Below are 18,038 nucleotides of genomic sequence, written 5' to 3'. Positions count from 1 at the left end.
CACCATCTCCGGGTTGGTCCTGCTCGCGTCATTCAGTTACTGGAGAACTGGTGCTGGTCTGGCTGGGCGATCCCCCATGGCTCTCTGCTCGCCTTTCTTTAGGGAGCAGCCCTGCCCTTGCTGCTCCTCGGCACTCGTGTTAGTTTAACCTCTCTCCTGTTTTGGAGACTCTTCCCCATCTTGGAGGCCTAACTACAAAGTCTATAGCAATTTATTATCTTTAAGCTCAGTATAAAAGGTAAATAGTTTTGGGGGATGAACAGGACTACAGGTGGAACTGGAGACATGAGTAACAGTCAGTCCACGTCCTGGGAATCGCAGACAGCCAGCGAGTGACGCACGGAGGAGCCTTTCGCTAGCAGGCACTGGCGGCTCACAGTGAGCCGGAGGAGCTCCGCTACCCGGACCCAGGGAAGAGCTGATGGATTGAGGATGGCAGGAGCCAGGCAGGCTGAGCTGCAACCGTCCATCTGCACGAGTTCTATGTTTAGGTGGGACATCCTTGATTTGAAAGTCTTCCTGAGGTGCAGAGACCAGTGGGATTTCTCTGCAACGGCGCTGGGAGGAGAAAAATCTGCTACTGGTGAGAGTCCAGGGTGAGCACCGGTCAGCTGGGAAGCCAAGCTCTGTCCTGCGGGTCTGCTCCACACAGGGCTCAGTTGCCTTGTTTCACCAGGACATCAGAAAGGTCCTCTGTGCCCTCCAGCTTCAGATTCTGGGAATATAAAAGAAAAGCTAAATTTGAAACAGCCAGACTCTTTCCCCTCTGAGTCTGAAGGCCCAGCACAAAAACCCCCCACATGATGAAGGCTCAGAACAACCCCAGCCCCTTCTGTCGCCATCAGTGCACACAAGACCAAGGCTTCCCCTCGGCTGGAGCTTCGGGTTCTGAGATGCTCACAAAGCTTAGAACAACACTGAGCAACCACGTGCTCACCTCTCTGCGGCCAGACCCAAGGACAAGAGAGGACCGACAGCAGTCGGGCTGGACGTGCTGCGAGTGCGTAACCACGGGCTGTCGGTCCCAGCGCATCGGGCTGATTTCTGTTCACTCTAAGCACGAAACGGGGACTGAAGTTGGGAAGTCCGGATGCGGTGAGAAACCGGCCCTGCTCCCAGCGCTTTTCACTGCACGCTTCACCCGCTGCTCCTACCACGTCTCCTCCGGGCACGCTGCGCTTACCTTCTCGTTTGCCAAATGCAAGAGGCAGGCGAAGGCCAAGGGGATGGACAGGTTGTTAGCCATCGCGGAAGGCAGCCTACAAAAGAGAAGGGAGGAGGTGAGGACGGCCAGAGCCTACTGAAACCCGATGGATGGAGCGTGCCCGCGAGGACCAGCTCCTCCCCAGGGATGTGCTGCTCTCTACCCTTCCCCACTAGCGAAGGATTTGCCAAGCTGAACGCAACCCCTAGCTCCCCCAGGCAAACCCAGGGAGCCAGAGCAGGTTTTTCCCCATCGCGTTTCAGGTAGCAGGACCTCACAGCCACAGAGGGGGCTGCGTTTGCCCAAGCTCAGCTGAAGGCTGTCCCCCATCTTCAGTCCAACCTTTTTTTAGGGCCCCTCTACCTGTGAAGCAGTTCCTTTGTGATGCTGCTGAAGACCTTCTCTCCTGCTACCACTGACGTGTCCTTCTCTCTCTCTGCATCTTCCATCTATTTAGCAAAAAGACAGACGCTGCTGAGAGGGACTTCACTCCCCCCTACTCAGCCTTGCGCTCAGACAAAAACCACTGCAAGCTACGCATCCATCCATAGGAGCAAGGCTGCTAGAAAGGATTTGCTGCTAAGCCTGCCCAAGACTGTCTCTGTAGGAGTTAAGCAGTTACCCACAGGGGGTTCTCTTATCCTCGGGCCTGCTGGGGAATCTGGTTCGCCCCCCACACTCACCTCTGTCACTATTTGTTTCCTCTGTCCATCAGTCAAGAGGTCCCACATGTTGTTCTTCAACCTCTTCATGTCCATTTTCTTGGCTGTCTTTGCGTACTGAATTGCTATCTTATTGACCTGGGGAAATGAAGTCCAGGGTTAGCTGAGAGCAACTGAGCAGAGGCAGCAGCACTGTCAGGACCAGAGGGACAATCAGAACGCAGGTCTCTGGGAACAACGGTGAATGCTATCTTACTACTAAACCTTTGATTTCTTAATTCCTTTCCCTTACACAAGGGCTCATCTGGAAATAAAGCATCTAGTAGCAAACCCAGGAGCTCCTGCACCAGGGAAACTGCTGCCTCAGGACTTCTAACCACGAAGGTGCCGAGGAGCTTTGCTCCAGGCCTGCCCAGCGAGCAGGTCACAGCTCGGTGACAAGTCCTTACCTTCTGGGGCTCAGCAATGAGGTTCAGCTCTCCGTACGTTGTGACATCAACATCGCCGACAACCCTGTTCAGCTCAGCGTCTTCACCCTCAGGATGGGCAGTAAGGTTGAACTCCCCCATCTGGCTCATGAATTGAATGGGCTCGTTGTCGTCATCGCTGTCTCCAGCCTGATCGAGAAGAGATGCACCAGTGAGGCCACCCACCGACATCTTTGAGTAGCCAGAGCTGTCCTGCACTGAGATAACAAGAGCACCCACATCTGAGGAGGGTGGAGATACCTGCCCACCTTCCCCATGGAACATGCTCTTCTAAAGCTTCTCCCCATGGCGCTTAGGCCGGGCTAAGGCTAAACCCAAGGGGAGATGCAGAGCGCAGAATATCAAAAGACTGTTCTACACAGAAAGATAACGGAGATGAGGGCTCTCTGACCAGTGTGGGACCAGCCAAGACTTGTCCGAAACACGCTGGGGAGGCAGCGCTGGCCTGGCAGAAGGCTGAAGCTTTAGAGGAAATCTACTGGAATGGGAGCTTGCAACAGCTAGGAGCAAACCTCGCTGGGCAGAGGTGACTGCGGACGTGAGCAATGGCATTTACTCCTGCTTTAGGGCAGAGGTGTACAGAAAAGGCTGGGATGGAGCTTCTGCAGCAAACTGACTGGCAAACACCAAAGGCAGAGAGTTCAGTTGATCTCGTTGGAGTGAGGGGACAGGGGTGCGCCAGAGACATCTGCAGCTCCAATTCTTCTTCACTAGTAATTAATTCCAGACGCAGATTCTTCCTACATATTTCCCATCACATTTCAAATATAAGCAACAGTAAGAAATCTTGTGCCAGTAACCTGCAACGCGGGGCAGAAATTGGAGGTGTCGTTGGGGTTGTTGTAATCGTACTCGCCGATCTCGTCCTCGTGATCCAACGCGCTGTCCCGCTCGGCCATCCTGCAGAGCTACAGAGACAAGACCAGGGGTCAGGAAAGGAAAAACTCTAAATACTTCCCAAAGCAACGACTGCATCTTGTTCCTTCATCACCTCCCCTCTTCCCAGCCTGCTGGCTCTTCCTCCTCCTCCTCCTCCTCGCATATCAGCTCCCTAGCAAGCCCCTTGTGAAGCACAACAGCTAAGCACAGCCGCTTCGGCGTCCACCAGCGGGTCAGTTCAGTGACAGGCACGCTGCTGGCTCGTCTCCAGCCCCCAGAGCACTTCAGCCCCTTGGTGAAAAGTTGTTTCGTGCACGCAATAATTGCCAACAGGCTTTCAGTGAAGACTCTTACCTTAACAGCTGGTTTGAGGAAGAGCTGGAGAATGTTGTCAGGGTCATAGTTGAAGTCGGTGGGAAGCGTGGTTCTCTTCACATTCTGGCTTTCCAGAATGGATTTGGCTAGAGTAACAGATGCCTGTGGAAGGTAATAAGTACTGTTATCCATGAGTTATCCACTTCTTGGAAGATTAAAGCACAAGTAAGTGCTTTGAACACAGGCCTTCGTCTGAAAGGGGCTAAGTTCTGAGATGCCTCCAAAGAGGAGTTCCACACTGGTCCAGTGCACACAGCAGCCTCTGCGCAGCATCCTGGGCCGCAGAGCTGGACCTGCAGGGTCCCTTTGATGGACAGGGTATGAGCCAGGAAGAAGCCAGCCTGATTCTCCACCCCAAGGTTGGTAAAACTCTCTACTTATAATGTGACATGGAGTCAGAAGACCCCGCACCAAGGAACATACGCAATGTTGGGTTTACAGAGCCAGTTTCACAGGAGCATGAGGCGAGCTGTTTGCAGATGACAGTTCCAAGACACACTGATCCAGCAAAAGAGAAAGCAGGAAGAGGCAGAAACCCAGCACATACCTTGGTCTTACGGAAATGTGCTTTAAAGTCAATATCCTCATCAAAGTTAATTTCGAATGCTTTCTTGGCACACCTTTTCCTGGTCTCTTTTTCAGAGTCAGCATCTGCTGCAGAAAGGAAGGAAACCGTCAGTGCTTTGTGACAGAGTAAGGACAAGCAGCTCACTCCTAACTTGAGCATCTGCTCCACACAGAAAGGTCACCTACAAGGACTTTTCCCTTTGTTACAGCAAAGCAAAAGGTGTCATTCTCAGCTTCATGTTTTAAGGGGATCAGGATCTTTTTACAGAAGCAGAAAGTGTAGTTTAATCTTCAGTTTTTACGCAGAAGGTGGAAAACAACAGCAGGAGCTGTACTAGTGCTAGTATCTCTTATTGCTGCAGCAAGAGACACCCTCTCAACTCTGAGCATCATTAACAAACCCAAATGATTGAGGATACGTCAGACACCAAGCAATCTGCATGTGACTGAGAGCCTTCCTGGTGTCTGAACTCACTACTGGCTGGAAAAGAGCCAAGCAGGCATATCCCCTTCCTTACGACTCAGATGCCACCCATCCCCAAAGGTAAGCAGGACCTGGCAGCCGTCTCTGAATACGTACATTTGTGTGGAGGTTTGAAACGCCAGTGCTCCGGGCCAGCCCACATGGACAGCGTTCGGGGACTGAAGTAGGAGTATTCCCCTGGTTTCATGGAGAGGTGAAGGCACATGGTCCCGATGTCGCCCTCTCCAAAAGGAGCCGCATCAAATCTGGAAAAAGCACACGTGCCGCTCAGCGACACCATTCCCTTGGCACGCACCGGGCCTGAGCCTGCATTTAATATCCAGAAGAGCTCTGCACAGACATCGCCCGCTCCCTCTGCCGGCGTGTGCGCAGGACTCCTGCCCTTCAATCTGTGAACGGTACCGGCCGTGTTGCCCTGAGAGGCTGCTGCAAAACCAGAGCTGGGGTTGCCAAAGAGCAGGCTGGAAACTGGGCAGCAGAGCGAGCGGTCATGCGATCGCTCTGGGGAAATGCGACTACAAAAAGGTCCTCTGGGAGGGCAGAATTATGACTGTCATGCATTCCTGGATGTACTCGAGACTTGAGCAGAAAGCAAGCTATACCCAGATGGGAAACCATGTACAGAGTAAATTAAAGATCCCCCCGAGAGCAGCCAGAAATTGTCGCTTGCTATCAAAGCCAAGTTATAGATTTTCAGTGACTGCTCACCTCTTGCTCTGGCGGGCTGTTCCAAAGGAGCTGAGTTTTTCTGTGAATTCCCCAATCTTGTCTGCTACTGTACTCCTGAGGGAGTCAGAACTGAAGTTGTCATCTGGCAGGGCAGGAACACAGTCTTCCACATCGCTGTCTACCTCTGCGTTGATATCGAACACTTGATCGCTCTTCTTAAATTTATCCAACAGGGCTGACACTGACTGTAGGAGAAGAAAGTGCTCAGGAGAAAAACTGCAGGGTACCAGTGGCCCTGCAGCACAACATCCCGCTGCCCTGTGCCTCTCGGAGATCCCTTTGGAGGTGAGCACAGAACACAGCTCGAGCACCCCGCCTGGCACAGCGCTAATAAACTTACCTCATCATGGGATTCAGCATCCCACTTTGTAAACTGGAAACCAGCCAGCGAAGAGCAGATGGGGCGTTTTTCAATGCACTGCGCTAACAGGGCTAAAGACAAAGAGAGCAAGGGGAAGAGATTAGACATAGGATGAAGCAACCAGCAGCTAAAACAAGTGCCAGGCATTAAATCATTCTTAAAGCCACCTATGTAGGCAGCCCTTCTTGCACGTAGGGCTCACTGCAAAAGCAGTCAGGCTCATTTCTCAGCAGAAAGGGAGAGATGGATTGCTGCCCTACCTCAAGGGTGGGCATAACGCTGGGAATCTTATCGGAGCAGCGAGGTTTGGTAGTGTGTACAGGCTCAAAACACCCTAAGAAGGTCAGTTCTTAACCTGGAGCACACTAATCTCAGCTGCTGTACAGCTCAGACCGTGTGTACGTGCTGTGTGATGGGTCTGCCAGAGGTTAAGCTACACGTAGTGATCTAAAACCTGCAAAGGCCCTGTTTTTCCAGCAACCATCTCAACTTTATCGGGAGCAACAGTGCCACAGGGCAGCCAAGCAGTGAACAAAAGCACAAGTCGAGCCGGCTGAGACTACAGCGAGCGCAGCTGTGAGATGAAAAAGATCCAACAGTCTGGATGGGCCCCTTTGCTTAGTGGTTACTGGCACTCACGCTTTAAATCCACCACCTTCACAGGATCAGAGTTCGGCAGCGCGAGCGTCTCTGAAGAAGGGAGAGGCACGATCTTTGAGTCAAAGAGGAGCTCACTGTGGCAGTTTTGGGTACGCAGCCTGCGGAGGAAAATGCCAGCAGTGCTGCATTCGTCAAAAGACGCGGCTGTTCTCTGGAACATGGGATCAACCTACAGGTACGGAATGAAGCAGAGAATCAAGGTGTGGAGGGGGTGAAGCAGGTCTCTGCAGGAGACTTCTAGGTACCGATTCGAAGAGAGAATGACCCGCGCATCTTTTTCAGCAAGGAGAGCTCTCACAGCTGCCTCACACAGGAAGAATATAAGTGACTGGGGAGAGTCTTGCTATAACAGCAGACTTCACAGACGTGCATGTGATGTTAGAGCCCAAGAGAGGAATGAGCAAGAAGGAAAACAATAGAAACGAGAAAGATGAGGCCACGTCTCCCTTCCTCCACCAGAACGCAGCTGCTCCAGCAGCCCCCCTCCACCCACCTCACATCTGCGATTAGCCTCCGACACGTTGATGTTGTTCAAGTTCTGCTCGATGGTTTTGAAGGAGTGCTTTTTCTTTGTCTGAACTCTCTTGACAGCCTCGGGAGCTGGACTGTCTTCTAAAAGGAAAAGAAGAACAAATTACACTTAGAAAATTTGCTAAAATACCCTGCAGAGGGTATTTTACTTTTACACAAACTTTTACAAGCAGTACACAAAACCCCAGTGAGCATGAAGTTACCCAGCTGGGCATCTATTAGCACAAACCACCCATGCTTTACTGCTTGGATGCTGCATTTCTTTTTATAGACTCTATTTTATCTTAACAGCACGTTTTTGTTTCAAAGCAAATGACAGTAACGTGTGGGGCACTTCATTTTTCATGTTTCAGATTAGGCTAACTTTAGTTTATGTACAAATCTGATGGGCCAAATTGCTGAATACAGGATTGAGCAACAGGTTCAGGTTCTCATCTCAACCCTCCCTGCTCCAGCACCCGGACAAACTAAGTGGGGATTTCCCAGCCCCTGAAGAAGGAAGCTCGTGGTACTCTCCCAGAAGTACAAAGTGCTTTTCGATGCCATGAAGTACACTGAAATTACTCTTAGCGCAGGAGGAATGGGAACAGCTTAACAGAAAAGGAGCGAATGGCGCACCTCCTTCTGGGCTGTCCGCGTTTTTCGTAGGGGCCGAGTCCCTGCCCAAGCCTCCCAGAACTTTGTAGGTATCCGCGTGGACCGCATCGACGCGCACGGCGTAAATCTTCGCGCTGGCATCAAGCGTGCCAGCTGCCATCTGATGGGAGGAACAAAGGGTGCCATTGTTAGTTAGAAAGGAAGAAGTCCCATCTAGCAGATGTGAACGCAGAAGACAAGCTGCAGACCTGAATTTCTGAATGCTCTGTATTACAAGCAAAATTGTGAACAACTGGAAAAGGGTTTAGTCTGAAACCTGCTGGAGACCGAAGCGCACAGCAGAGGTCGTGATGTGTCTTCCCCAGCAGAGCCCACAGTTTGCTTTATCAGTCCTTTAGGAAAGGATCGCACAGACAAACTTTTAAAAAGTGGCCAAAATTAAACAGTGGGGAGAAGCAGAAAGGTGCAGGCTTGCATCTGCCAAGAGACCTCTCTCTTCCCTGCCTTCTTTTGGGTTCATCCTCTCGGTATTGTTCTATTTTCCCAAATTAGGCAGGCAAAAGAGGTGAAGCGCGGGAGAGGCTGGGTGCCCTTTTTGATCACAGACCCCCCCTACCGAAGGCGAAGGAGCACCCACTGAAAACCTGTGCACTGCTTCCTCTCCCTTCCTCGGTTTCATCAACCATTAGACAGCTAGCTCGGGTTCCTCGAGGCCACGATCATTTGTTCATTCATCTAAGAATTCAGTTCTCCCTCCCAGCATCAGCAAACTATTATAGCGAGTAAGTCTTTGCCCTGGTAAGTTTTCACTCTGGTCCATCCCAGATCGAAGTTAGCCTGGGAGGTAGCCACATGGACTTCCTTTCTTTTACAGCCTCGTTTTGTTACTGGTTGTAACACCCAGTTTTTACCTTAGAAGCCTCACAAGTCTTACTTTTAAACACTTTCGAAGGACCATAACTGAAAGAATTCAGCCTTTCATTTCTGTGGTACAAAAGGATTCAACACCGTGACCTTCTGCAAAAAGTGACTGTGCTGCCTGACCAGATATTTTTAGTGGCCGGAACCAGCTCGGTGACCTTCAGCATTATTTGAGATTTGTTACCGACTAAACCTTAGGCTCAACCTCTTCACCACGAGGACGGTGAGGTACTGGAACAGGTTGCCCAGAGAAGCTGTGGCTGCCCCCTCCCTGGCAGGGTTCAAGGCCAGGTTGGATGGAGCTCTGAGCAACCTGGGCTGGTGGAAGATGTCCCTGCTCATGGCAGGGGGCTTGGAACCAGATGATCTTTAAGGTCCCTTCCAATCCAAACCATTTGGTGATTCTAGAAACGCCAGTTGGGGACAAAGCACCGCTGTGACCAGGCAGCGATTCCTCTCACCTTGAAGTTGGTCAGCTCGGAGTCCTTCTGCTTCAGGATCTCGGTCATGTAGTCGATCAGGTGCAAGCCGAAGGCGTTCTTCGTGGTGATTTTCTGCAACAAAGCAGAGCTCGGAACCGATCCCCTGGCGCATGATGCCTGTCAAAACTGCCCCGGACCCTCATCCCGCGGGGGTATTTATGGTGGGATGAAGGGGCTACGGTCTGCGCTGTGTAATGCCATGTTACTGCTGGGAAGGCAGCAACAGGAGCCTAGAGCTGGCCGTGGCTCAGGCCAGGGATGGGGCTCGGGCCAGGGACGTGGCTTAGAGGGCTTGGGAGAAGAACCACAGTGTAGCCCAGGCTCAAGGAGTTTAAAACCCCTCTGGGGCTCACAGCCGCTGCCAGGCAGAGGCGGCGGGAGCAGGGCCGGGATGCGGGGCCGGCCGACTCACGTTCTCGGTGGAGAGCTTGATGCAGGTGCTGTAGTGATCCGAGATCTCGGCGTTGGTCCACTGCGGGAGGGCCGGCTGCCATGCCTCCGCCTGCCTGGGGGAGACGCGGTGGGTTGGGGGACCCCTCCTCCTCCTCCCCGCACCCCGCTTCCCCCCTCAGACCGGGCCCGGCGTACCTGGGCGCGGGTGAGGCGAGGCCCAGCGACGAGTCGGTGCTGCCGAGCTGGAGGTCGGTGGCCCTGGAGCGCCGGCGCTGCCGCCTCTCCCGCTCATCGTCGTTGCCGGGGCACTCGGCCAACACCGGGGTGCCGGCGCTGCCCAGGGACCGCGGGGCGGGGGAGGCGGCCGGGGCCCGCCGGGGAGTCGCCGCGCTCATCCTCACCGTGGGGCCGGGGCCGGGCCTCGCCGCCTCAGGCCCGCCGCCCCGCCCACTCCTCTCCTACGGGGCCAATCGGCGAGCCGCCCGCGCGGCCGGGGGCCAATCGGACGCGCAGCGCTCCGCCCCCCGCCCGGTCGGGTTTGAATCGCGGCGCGCGCCGCAGCGCGCATGCGCCGGGCGCAACGGCTGTGCCGGGGGCGGGGCGAGCGCCCTCAGTCTGCCGGGGGGCGGCAGTCGGGGAGGACGCGCTGCCCGCGGCTCCTGTCAGGGTCCGGCCGCCTTCCCGCCGGCCGCCTATCCCGCCTCGCTGGCCCGGGGTTGTGCCTTGAGCGCTGTCGGTGGCATCCGGGCCCCTCTTGGAGCCTCCGGCAAAACCCGCCTCGCCTGAGGAAAAACCGCCAGAGCCGGCCTGCTTAGGTACTGCCCGCCTCTCTCCAGCCACCGTGTGCCCTTCGGTGGTCCCAGCTCCCCCCCGGAGGCCTCCGTTTGCCTCTCGTTGTCCCCCGGAGCCCCCGTCTGTGTGGAAGCGCCCCCAGGGCCGCCTCCCAGACCCCCCAGTTTGCTCTGCAGGCCCCTCGGAGCGCTCCAGGTACGTCCTGGCGGGCCCTGAACCGCTCCCTGCGCTGTTTGGTGTTCCCCAGAGCCAGCCGCGTTCGCTTCCGTGCACCCCGTGGCCCTCCCGGTGTTTTGTTCTGTGTCCTGTAAGCCCTCGGTGTGCCCTGAAGCCCTCTAATGAAGCACTTTGTGGGTGTCTGTGCCCACCGCAGGGCTGGCAGAGGAGGTTTGTGCTTTACAGTCTCAGGCTGGGCAGCACCCAGCAGTGGGCTAGCAGAAGTCTCAGGGCATCCCCGCTAGCTCCAGCCCTGGAGCCCTCCATCTTTCCCAGCACAGCACTTTTTCTCCCAGTCTGGCCCAGGAAGGATGCTCAGCGGCAGGAGGTTGCAGCTCCTTTCACTGCAGTGCTGGCGGCAGAGAGACTGGTAGCTGAGGAGCTAACAGTTCTTCCTAAACCCCGTCCCTGCTGCTTTGGTCTGACTAAAGGCAGCCTGTGTTTGTGTGCAGGACCCTGTGAAGGCAGGAAGGTTCCCCCCGTGTCTCCATCTCAGCTTTTTACCTACCTTCCCCCAGTTTTCAGCAGATGAGGCCAGGTGATCTGTACTGCTTTAGTTTCCCTGTGCTTACTAGCAGGGAAGATTTGCTGGGGAAAGCTGTTGCTCCTTAAATCTCCTTTTCCCAGCAGAGCTGTAGCCTTGTGCGTCTGATTCCAGCAGTCCTTCCTATGGCACAGTGCCCGGGCTGCGGGCAGAGGAGACGTGCTGCTGGCTGTAGTATGGAAACTGGTCTGGACTGAGGGCTGAGCTGTGTGTCTCAGGCAAGGAAACGTGATTGGGGAAATAAAGCTGCATGTTTTATTTTTGTATCGTGTCCTGTGCTGTAGGAGTGTTAGCAGAAAGTTAAATGGTCTGGACCTGCGCCTGCCTCCGACATTATCCTGGCCCCATAGCTGGTGGGAAGAGCAGCTGCTTCTCCAGTGCCACTGCCCGGACGAGAAGCTTTTCCAGCCCTGCCAGGCCAGCATTCGCAGCCGTCACCCTCTTGGGGATCATTCTTGGGGAATTTGGGTACTGGGGACCGCGACATTGCTGCAGTTTGACGTCCGAGTTCTTCCGGACTGCAAAGTGCTCTTCCAGCCTGAGCCACTGGATGGGGCGGGAGGAAAAGCTGTGGTTTGATCTCAACTACATGCCTCGGGAGCAGCAATCGGGAAAGACGCTGCGTTCTCTGTGGAGCCAATCCTGGCAGCAGTCCCCCCGCTTCCCACACAGAGCGATCAAGGGATCGCTGTGCCATCAGCTAGCTTCTGCACTGACCCCAGCCACCCCAAAAATGGCAAAAGAATAAACTTGTGGAGACTGGCGTCTACTCGTAAGCACAGCTCAAGCACCCTCGGAGCCCAGGGCTCTTCTAAAAGCCGCAAGGGACCAAGTGACTTGTTGGGGGGGGGAGGGGGTGTGTGTGGAAACCCAGTAGGGTTTTATTTTTTTGTCCCCAAATAACTCAAGGTTTGAGCGAAGGGGTCTGGCCCCTTCCCTTGGCTGTTCCAGTTGGGCCAGACTAAAAAAGGGAGGCTGTAAAACCCATGCTTTGTGGTGCATCTTCCTATTAGCAAAAGCCTAGTAACGAAGCTTTTAATGGCTGTTGTAAACAAATCAATATCTCCAGCTATACATCCAAAATGAAAGAGGCTGAAGCAACTATGGAGGTTTTTAATGTCCAAATAAATTATTACTCCTGCTGTGGCAATAGCAATGTGTGGAGCATTTGATTAGACCCAACCATTAGTGATGCTGGCGAGGACAGAAATATTCATGCTCTGTATTTAACTGGAAATTAAGAGAATGTATCATTTGGTGACAAGAAGGTTTACGAATGCCTGCTTCCCCCTTTGATCAGCTCCCCAGCTGAGAAATCACTGGCAGGACTTTGGGAAACTTGATTTACAGCTCAGACCTGCCGGTGAGTGTTTGTCAGAGGATGAGTTCCTGAAAATCCCCTGGTAGCTGGAGGTGTGCTGGGATGCTCCCGCTCTTGAAGGGAATGCTGGAGGCTTTTTTAAGGTTTGCTTTGGGAGCTGGGGAGAATGACTTATGAGGGAAAGCCGGCTGTCCGCCCACCAGGCAGCAACTGCTGCCTGCTGTGCTGCCAGTACTTTTCCACCTGCCTCCCTGCACTGTGCCAGGGCTGTGGGAAGCTTTGGGGTGACACCCAACACGGGGGATGTCTCCTAGCTGCAGGCGAGCGCTGGAGGGGGGTGGGAGGTTTAAGAGAAGGGTAGGAAGCTGGTAAGCGGTCCTGTGTGACTGCTGCAGCTGCCGTGATGGACTTGAAACCTTGTCGGGACTGCTGAGCTGCTCGGTGGGTCCCAGGGGTGGGATGCTGACCGCTCGGGACCCACAACACCGGTAGCGTAGCAACGGGGATCTTCCCCAGCTGCAAGGCTTAAAAATAGAGCCAGGGAGTGTCCAGCTCGCAGCCTGCTGGGGTTACTGGGACCTCTGCCCCCCGTGAGCAGCGGACCTTGGCCCGGTGGGCGCTCGCCCGTGGCGATGGGGCTGCTGGAGGTCTGGTTTCTGTGTGGGTCCGGGGATGTTTCTGCATGCCCCTGTGTCCCCAAGTGTCCGGGGACACTGCTGCAGTGGCTGCGACTGCTGATGCCACAAGCACGGGGTCTCCTCTTGTTGAACTGGCGCACCCCTCTGTAAATGACCTGTTAACTGAAGATTAGCTGGTAATTTCCGTGGGCTACAGCAGATGCTGCAGGAGCATTTATTAACCCACTGGTACTATTCTTATGCAGACAGCTGTAGCTCATCTCAGTAATCCAAGGCGATTTAATACCTGCTCAGGGCTGACAGTGACTGGGGAGGTGCTTGGTTTTGGTTTTCAGTGCAGATCCTTTTTGCAGACAGACACCCTAGGGTCAGCCTCTATGTCTGATTTTCTCTTCCAGAGCGTGCTGTCTGCTTTCAGCCTCGCTTGTTATTGCTGCAGAGCTACTTGTGGTCGTGCTCCTACCTCGGGGCGCAAGGAAGAGGTTGAAACCTCAGAAGAGGTAAATGGTTTGATTTCTCTGAGGTCTTATTAGTTCCTGAGCAGCCTTCCTGCGCCCTGGCTTGGCACTACATCTCATAAGGCTATAGCACTGCTTGCACTAACGCAGCTTGGATTTGTTTTTCCCCTTAGTGAGCGTGGCTCTGAGCAGGAAGGGCCTGGAGGAGGCTGGCATGCGAAGGACCATCCCGCAGGGTTTCAGAGCTCAGGGTGACCCCGCTGACTTCTCCCTTTGCAGGCACCTGGCTTGTTTGTGATGAGCGGTGATGAGCTGACCTTTTGTGCTCTCATTTCTTGTGTTTTATTGCCAGGTAAAGCACTCGCACTATAAAAACCAGGATTTCACAGACCCACTAGTGGCTGCAAAATCAAATATAAAAATAACTCCTCAAGTGCAGTGATGTATAAATCATCAGTAGCACGGTCACAGCCTGGGCTCATGCTTCCAGCTGAGGAAAAGTCCTCAAGGTCCCGACAGAGCAATCAAGACAAGATTGCAGGATTGAAAGCAGAAGAGGGATGTGACGAGCTGTAAATCCTCTGGAACTGCTGGGGCCGGCAGCAGCAAGATGAGGCCGTGCCTCTCCCCAGTTTCAGTCTGGCCGTGCCCACGCAACGTCTCGCGTTGTTCTTGGCACCTTTCCCTTACAAGCGAAGGGAAGAGAAATGGGCAAGCTGGTCCGGACGCAACCGCCGGGCTGCAGCCCCTGCGAATCGCACCAGCAGTCGTTTCTGACCGCAGGAACCTGCCACAGAGATGCTAGATGGGCTGGCTGGGTCAGCGGCTTGTTAATTCAGTTCAATTCACTTTGTAATTTAGGACTCTTAGCAGTTTGAAACGATCATTTCAAGCTAGGCCGGTGGTTTCAAGTGAGGGGCTTACAGCAGAGCCAAGCTCCTGCAGCTTTCTCTCCGTCGGGGAGAGGAGAGCGGGACAGCTGTGCCCACGGGACCTGAATCTAAGAGGGCACCCTCAGCGATGCCCTGCGTCCCAGGGGAAACCGGTGGGACGCTGAGCTGCCAGCTGGACCAGTGTTTTCAGAGGTGCTAAAGCCTTTGAGGGTGCTGTGGGTGCCCTGTGCGGAGAGGGAAGGCAGACGGTTCCCGAAGCAGGACAGCTTGCTTCACCACGCTCCTCTGCTTGCGCAGAGCATGGGTGACGTCCTCGGGGAGGATTTAGTTGACAGATCTGGAGAGCGCATCTCGGACCAGAGCTGCTCTGGAGGACGTTGTCTCCAACCCTTGGGCATGCCGAGTGACTCAGAAGTCCCTGGAGATGTGCCCAGTGTGTCTCTGCCACCAGTTTTGTGGCCCTTTTTTTGGTGCTGCTGATCAAATCCTGGAGAGGGTAATGTCTGCCCCTGCTATCGGGGTGTCGAATACCGGGGGATTTGGAGGGGGAGAGGTGGTGACAACGTTAGTGCTGCGAGACAAAAACCGAAACCCAAACCCATCTGATAGCGACTGTGCTCCGGCGCGGTTCGGACATGGATATCAATCCCTTCTTTCAGAGACGCACGTCTTGGTGAAGGGCAGCAGGACAGGCTTTGGGGGGTGGCTTGAAGTCACGCACTGTTTTTGTCCTCTGTGAAGGCTGTGAGATACCAGACATGTCACCCAAGCAGGCCCGTTGCTCTTTGGGGTATGGATTCCTAAATCCCTCAATTTAAATGCAAATTTGCAGCCGTTTGATTATGCTGTGCATCAGAGAAGCTTTTGGAGGATGAACAGCTTGTAATAATCAGCTACGCATCCCTCAATATAGATATTATCTATAGTTGCTATATCACGGCTGCGTGCCTCTGCAGAAAGCAGCGTGGCTCAGAACAACCCTCCTTTTCTCTCCTCCTGCTTTCACCTCTGTTGGAAATTGCTCTCGTTACCTCCCTGAAATCTTTTTAATCAACCTGGATGGCACAGTCTGCTTTGCAATAACAGGAATAATGGTTTTGGAGGTGTTTTGCATGGTAATGTTCTTCTGAGCCTGAAATGCTGCTATTCAGACTGACTGCGGCCTCAGGAAGGGCTTGTATTTCTTCTTGACACCCTGGTCTTCTGTCACCAGAATATTTTTTGTGGGGAGGCTTATAGTTGCCTTACTTATAACTTCCTTATAGGAAAAGGGAAGGGGGAAAGCAGGATCAGCGCGGCACACGAGTGGGTGCGTTGGTTGAAGCTTGTCCTGGTTGGGATCTGGGATGTCTCCCAGGACAAAGCCTCGAGCTTGTGGACTCAGAGCACGGATCACACCGGGATTTCCTAGATGCTTCTGCGACGCACTTCCCTGCCCATCAGATTGCTCTAATTAATAATATTTGACTTTTAATCAAGCCCATTTACAGTCATCGCCACACTTGAGCATCCTATTTAAGCAATCATCGCTCTCACCCACTCCCTGCCTTTCCTCGGGAGCTTCTCAGGTATCTGCATCTCGCCGATGCGAGGCCAGGTCCTTTCGTCGTGGTTACTTGGCACCAAGAATATGGAAACTGCAGTTAATCCTCATTTCACGCCTGCAACCAGATTGGGTTGATTCCAGAATCGCCGCTGCGGGTTCTCAAATCTTTCATTAGCTAATGCTTGATTCGTTTAGTTCAGTAATAAAAACTAATTGCTCATCTGAGCAACCAGACACGGCTTCTCCGTGGCCTGTAATTCTCTACCAAGTAGCCCTGCTTGTGGCGGGGAAACCGAAGTCTGCTGCAGCCTGCAGAGAAATTGAAGTGGGAGGCTCATGAAGTCGAAGGAAGAATATGAAGAATCCCCTTTCCTCTATATGTTTTAAACTCAGGTTGTTTCTCTTTAAGCTTTAACTTTGTCATAACAATCTAGCAGACCACTTGGTGCTATGGAAACCCCAGTTTACACACTGGTGCATAGCTGCGAGTGATTAACTACCTTTAATTTTCATTTTCTGGGGATATTTTTGACTTGTGTATTAAGCAAACATTTATGCAAAACACTGTGGAATCCATAAATGTTAATTAAGTTGAACTTGTGTCTCTGCCATCGCAGATAATCAGATTGATGGGTTCACTGAAGTCTGCAGAACTCGCCGCCATGGCTGAGAGCAGCTGTAAAAAGCCACCGCCGCGCAGGTGACAGCAAGGCTTTGCTCCTTGGTGTCACCTTCAGCGTGCTTGACCAGCTGCGGACCCAGGTTTCGCCCTGCGAGTGACACCGGTGGGTTTTGCGAGGCCCGGTGTCGACTCTGCGAACGCGCCTTGCTTGCTGTGTGGGGGTGCTGTGGCACGCAACGAGCGGCGGAGGCCTCAGCTAGGCAGGGAGGACGCTGATAGATCGAGGAGAAGAGAACTGCAGGCAGCAAAGGCAGGGAATAATCCCTTCGTCTGTCCCTCCCCTCCTTTGTAAACCAACTGCCTTAAATTCTCCCCAGAGCCTCAGCCCTGACCCAGACCCACCGGGTAGCTCTTGGTTTTGGGGTTTCCATAGCGGATGGAGGAAATGTGCAAACAGGGATGACCGGGGGCACGAGGAGTTTGGATCGCCCCGTACCATTTCTGCAGCGGGTTCCTGTGGCTGATGAGTATTTTTTATAACCAATAATATAGTTTATACTGATGTAACCAATATAATTTGTAACCAATTTAGGAAGAAATTCTTCCCCATGAGGGTGGTGAAACACTGGCCCAGGGTGCCCAGAGAAGCTGTGGCTGCCCCCTCCCTGGCAGGGTTCAAGGCCAGGCTGGATGGAGCTCCGAGCAACCTGGGCTGGGGGAAGAGGTCCCTGCTCATGACAGGGGGGGTGGAACCAGATGATCTTTAAGGTCCCTTCCAACCCAAACCATTCGATGATTCTATAAGCACATTGTCATGGCTTCTATCTAGTGTGTGTGTGCAGGGGCATTTAGGAACAGGTCTGAACCCTTCTGGGAAAGGAGGTGGATTGATGCTGATAAATAAAATGACCCCTCGTTTGGATCTGACTTGCTGAATCCTGCTGAAAAGTGGGATCTGCTCTTGGATTCCCGCTGCAGGGAAGCTTGGCAGGAAGGAGGTGCCCGCACGAAGCAGGGCATGGCAGCAGTGCATGACTGTTTATTCCTCCTCTCCCTTTTGCATGATAAAATAACCCATGAAATAAATAACAAGAGCTTAGCAGGCACATGGGACAGGGCCTTTGGCAGCAATGCCGATCAGCTGTGCCTTGGCAACATCCTCTAATTAAAAACTGCAAATTATAGTTGGCTGGAGCTGATTGCAAGGTCTGGCTGGGTTGGGGGCTTTGCTCTGGGAGGTGGAGTGTGGCTGGTTGCTCCTCGCACTCACGTTTTCTCTCCCATCAGGGTGGTGAGCCCTTGGAAAGCCAAGGACTGTGCTATGTCGATGACTGCTCCAGCAGAGCAGCAGGGTTTGGGAAATCCAACCCGGAAAGCGGAGCCAAGCGCGTTAGCTGCTTCGTTGAGGGAATTGCTCTGCCTCGCAGCCAGCTGAATAGGTGGAAATGCCAGCGCTGACGCGCGATCCTCGTGTCACACATCTGCTTCGACCCCGCGCGGAGAAGCGAGCGGCCGGTAAGTCCTGCCCGTGTTCGAGGAGCGGTTTGAGCTTTGAGAGTTGGTGACGCGTGGCTGGTCCTGGCTTTGCGGGTGGCTGAGTTTTGAGGGTTATGCTTTTTCTTGCTGTAGTGGTGAAGTTTCAGAGCTCACCCCTCGCACCGAAGGTCCCCCCCAA

General features: G+C 53.6%; 1 protein-coding gene across 2 annotated transcripts; it reads right to left on the bottom strand.

Moving 5' to 3' along the window:
* Window positions 1-230: 230 nt before the first annotated feature.
* Window positions 231-9,723, bottom strand: NCAPH (non-SMC condensin I complex subunit H). 2 transcript variants are annotated; one of them, XM_075444604.1, is made up of 17 exons: window positions 9,529-9,723; window positions 9,353-9,446; window positions 8,920-9,012; window positions 7,559-7,697; window positions 6,903-7,021; window positions 6,389-6,578; window positions 5,729-5,820; window positions 5,368-5,573; window positions 4,756-4,904; window positions 4,156-4,262; window positions 3,588-3,710; window positions 3,155-3,262; window positions 2,316-2,483; window positions 1,888-2,004; window positions 1,568-1,653; window positions 1,184-1,259; window positions 231-715 (listed from the first exon to the last, which is right to left on the bottom strand). In XM_075444604.1, exons 3-17 carry the CDS (start codon window positions 8,965-8,967, stop codon window positions 656-658), a joined length of 1,788 nt encoding a protein of 595 aa, XP_075300719.1. In that variant the 5' UTR covers window positions 8,968-9,012; window positions 9,353-9,446; window positions 9,529-9,723; the 3' UTR covers window positions 231-655. The 2 variants fall into 2 exon arrangements, with proteins under 2 accessions (XP_075300719.1, XP_075300720.1); XM_075444605.1 differs by lacking the exon at window positions 9,529-9,723 and having other exon boundaries at window positions 4,156-4,259; window positions 9,353-9,428.
* Between the last annotated feature and the right edge of the window lie 8,315 nt (window positions 9,724-18,038).

Source organism: Opisthocomus hoazin, chromosome 28 (genome assembly GCF_030867145.1).
Source record: "Opisthocomus hoazin isolate bOpiHoa1 chromosome 28, bOpiHoa1.hap1, whole genome shotgun sequence".
In the NCBI taxonomy this organism is placed as follows: Eukaryota; Metazoa; Chordata; class Aves; order Opisthocomiformes; family Opisthocomidae; genus Opisthocomus; species Opisthocomus hoazin.
Note: the sequence above shows the minus strand (reverse complement) of the source record. Positions and strands in the feature narration are given on the sequence as shown.

Excerpts from the sequence above, each read along its gene's own strand:
- NCAPH (XM_075444604.1), bottom strand. The coding sequence starts at position 8,967 with ATGACCGAGATCCTGAAGCAGAAGGACTCCGAGCTGACCAACTTCAAG. Across the intron at positions 3,263-3,587 it reads TCCTCAAACCAGCTGTTAAG|CTCTGCAGGATGGCCGAGCG; the intron begins GTAAGAGTCTTC and ends TTGTCTCTGTAG. Across the intron at positions 2,484-3,154 it reads ATTTCTGCCCCGCGTTGCAG|GCTGGAGACAGCGATGACGA; the intron begins GTTACTGGCACA and ends CTTCTCGATCAG.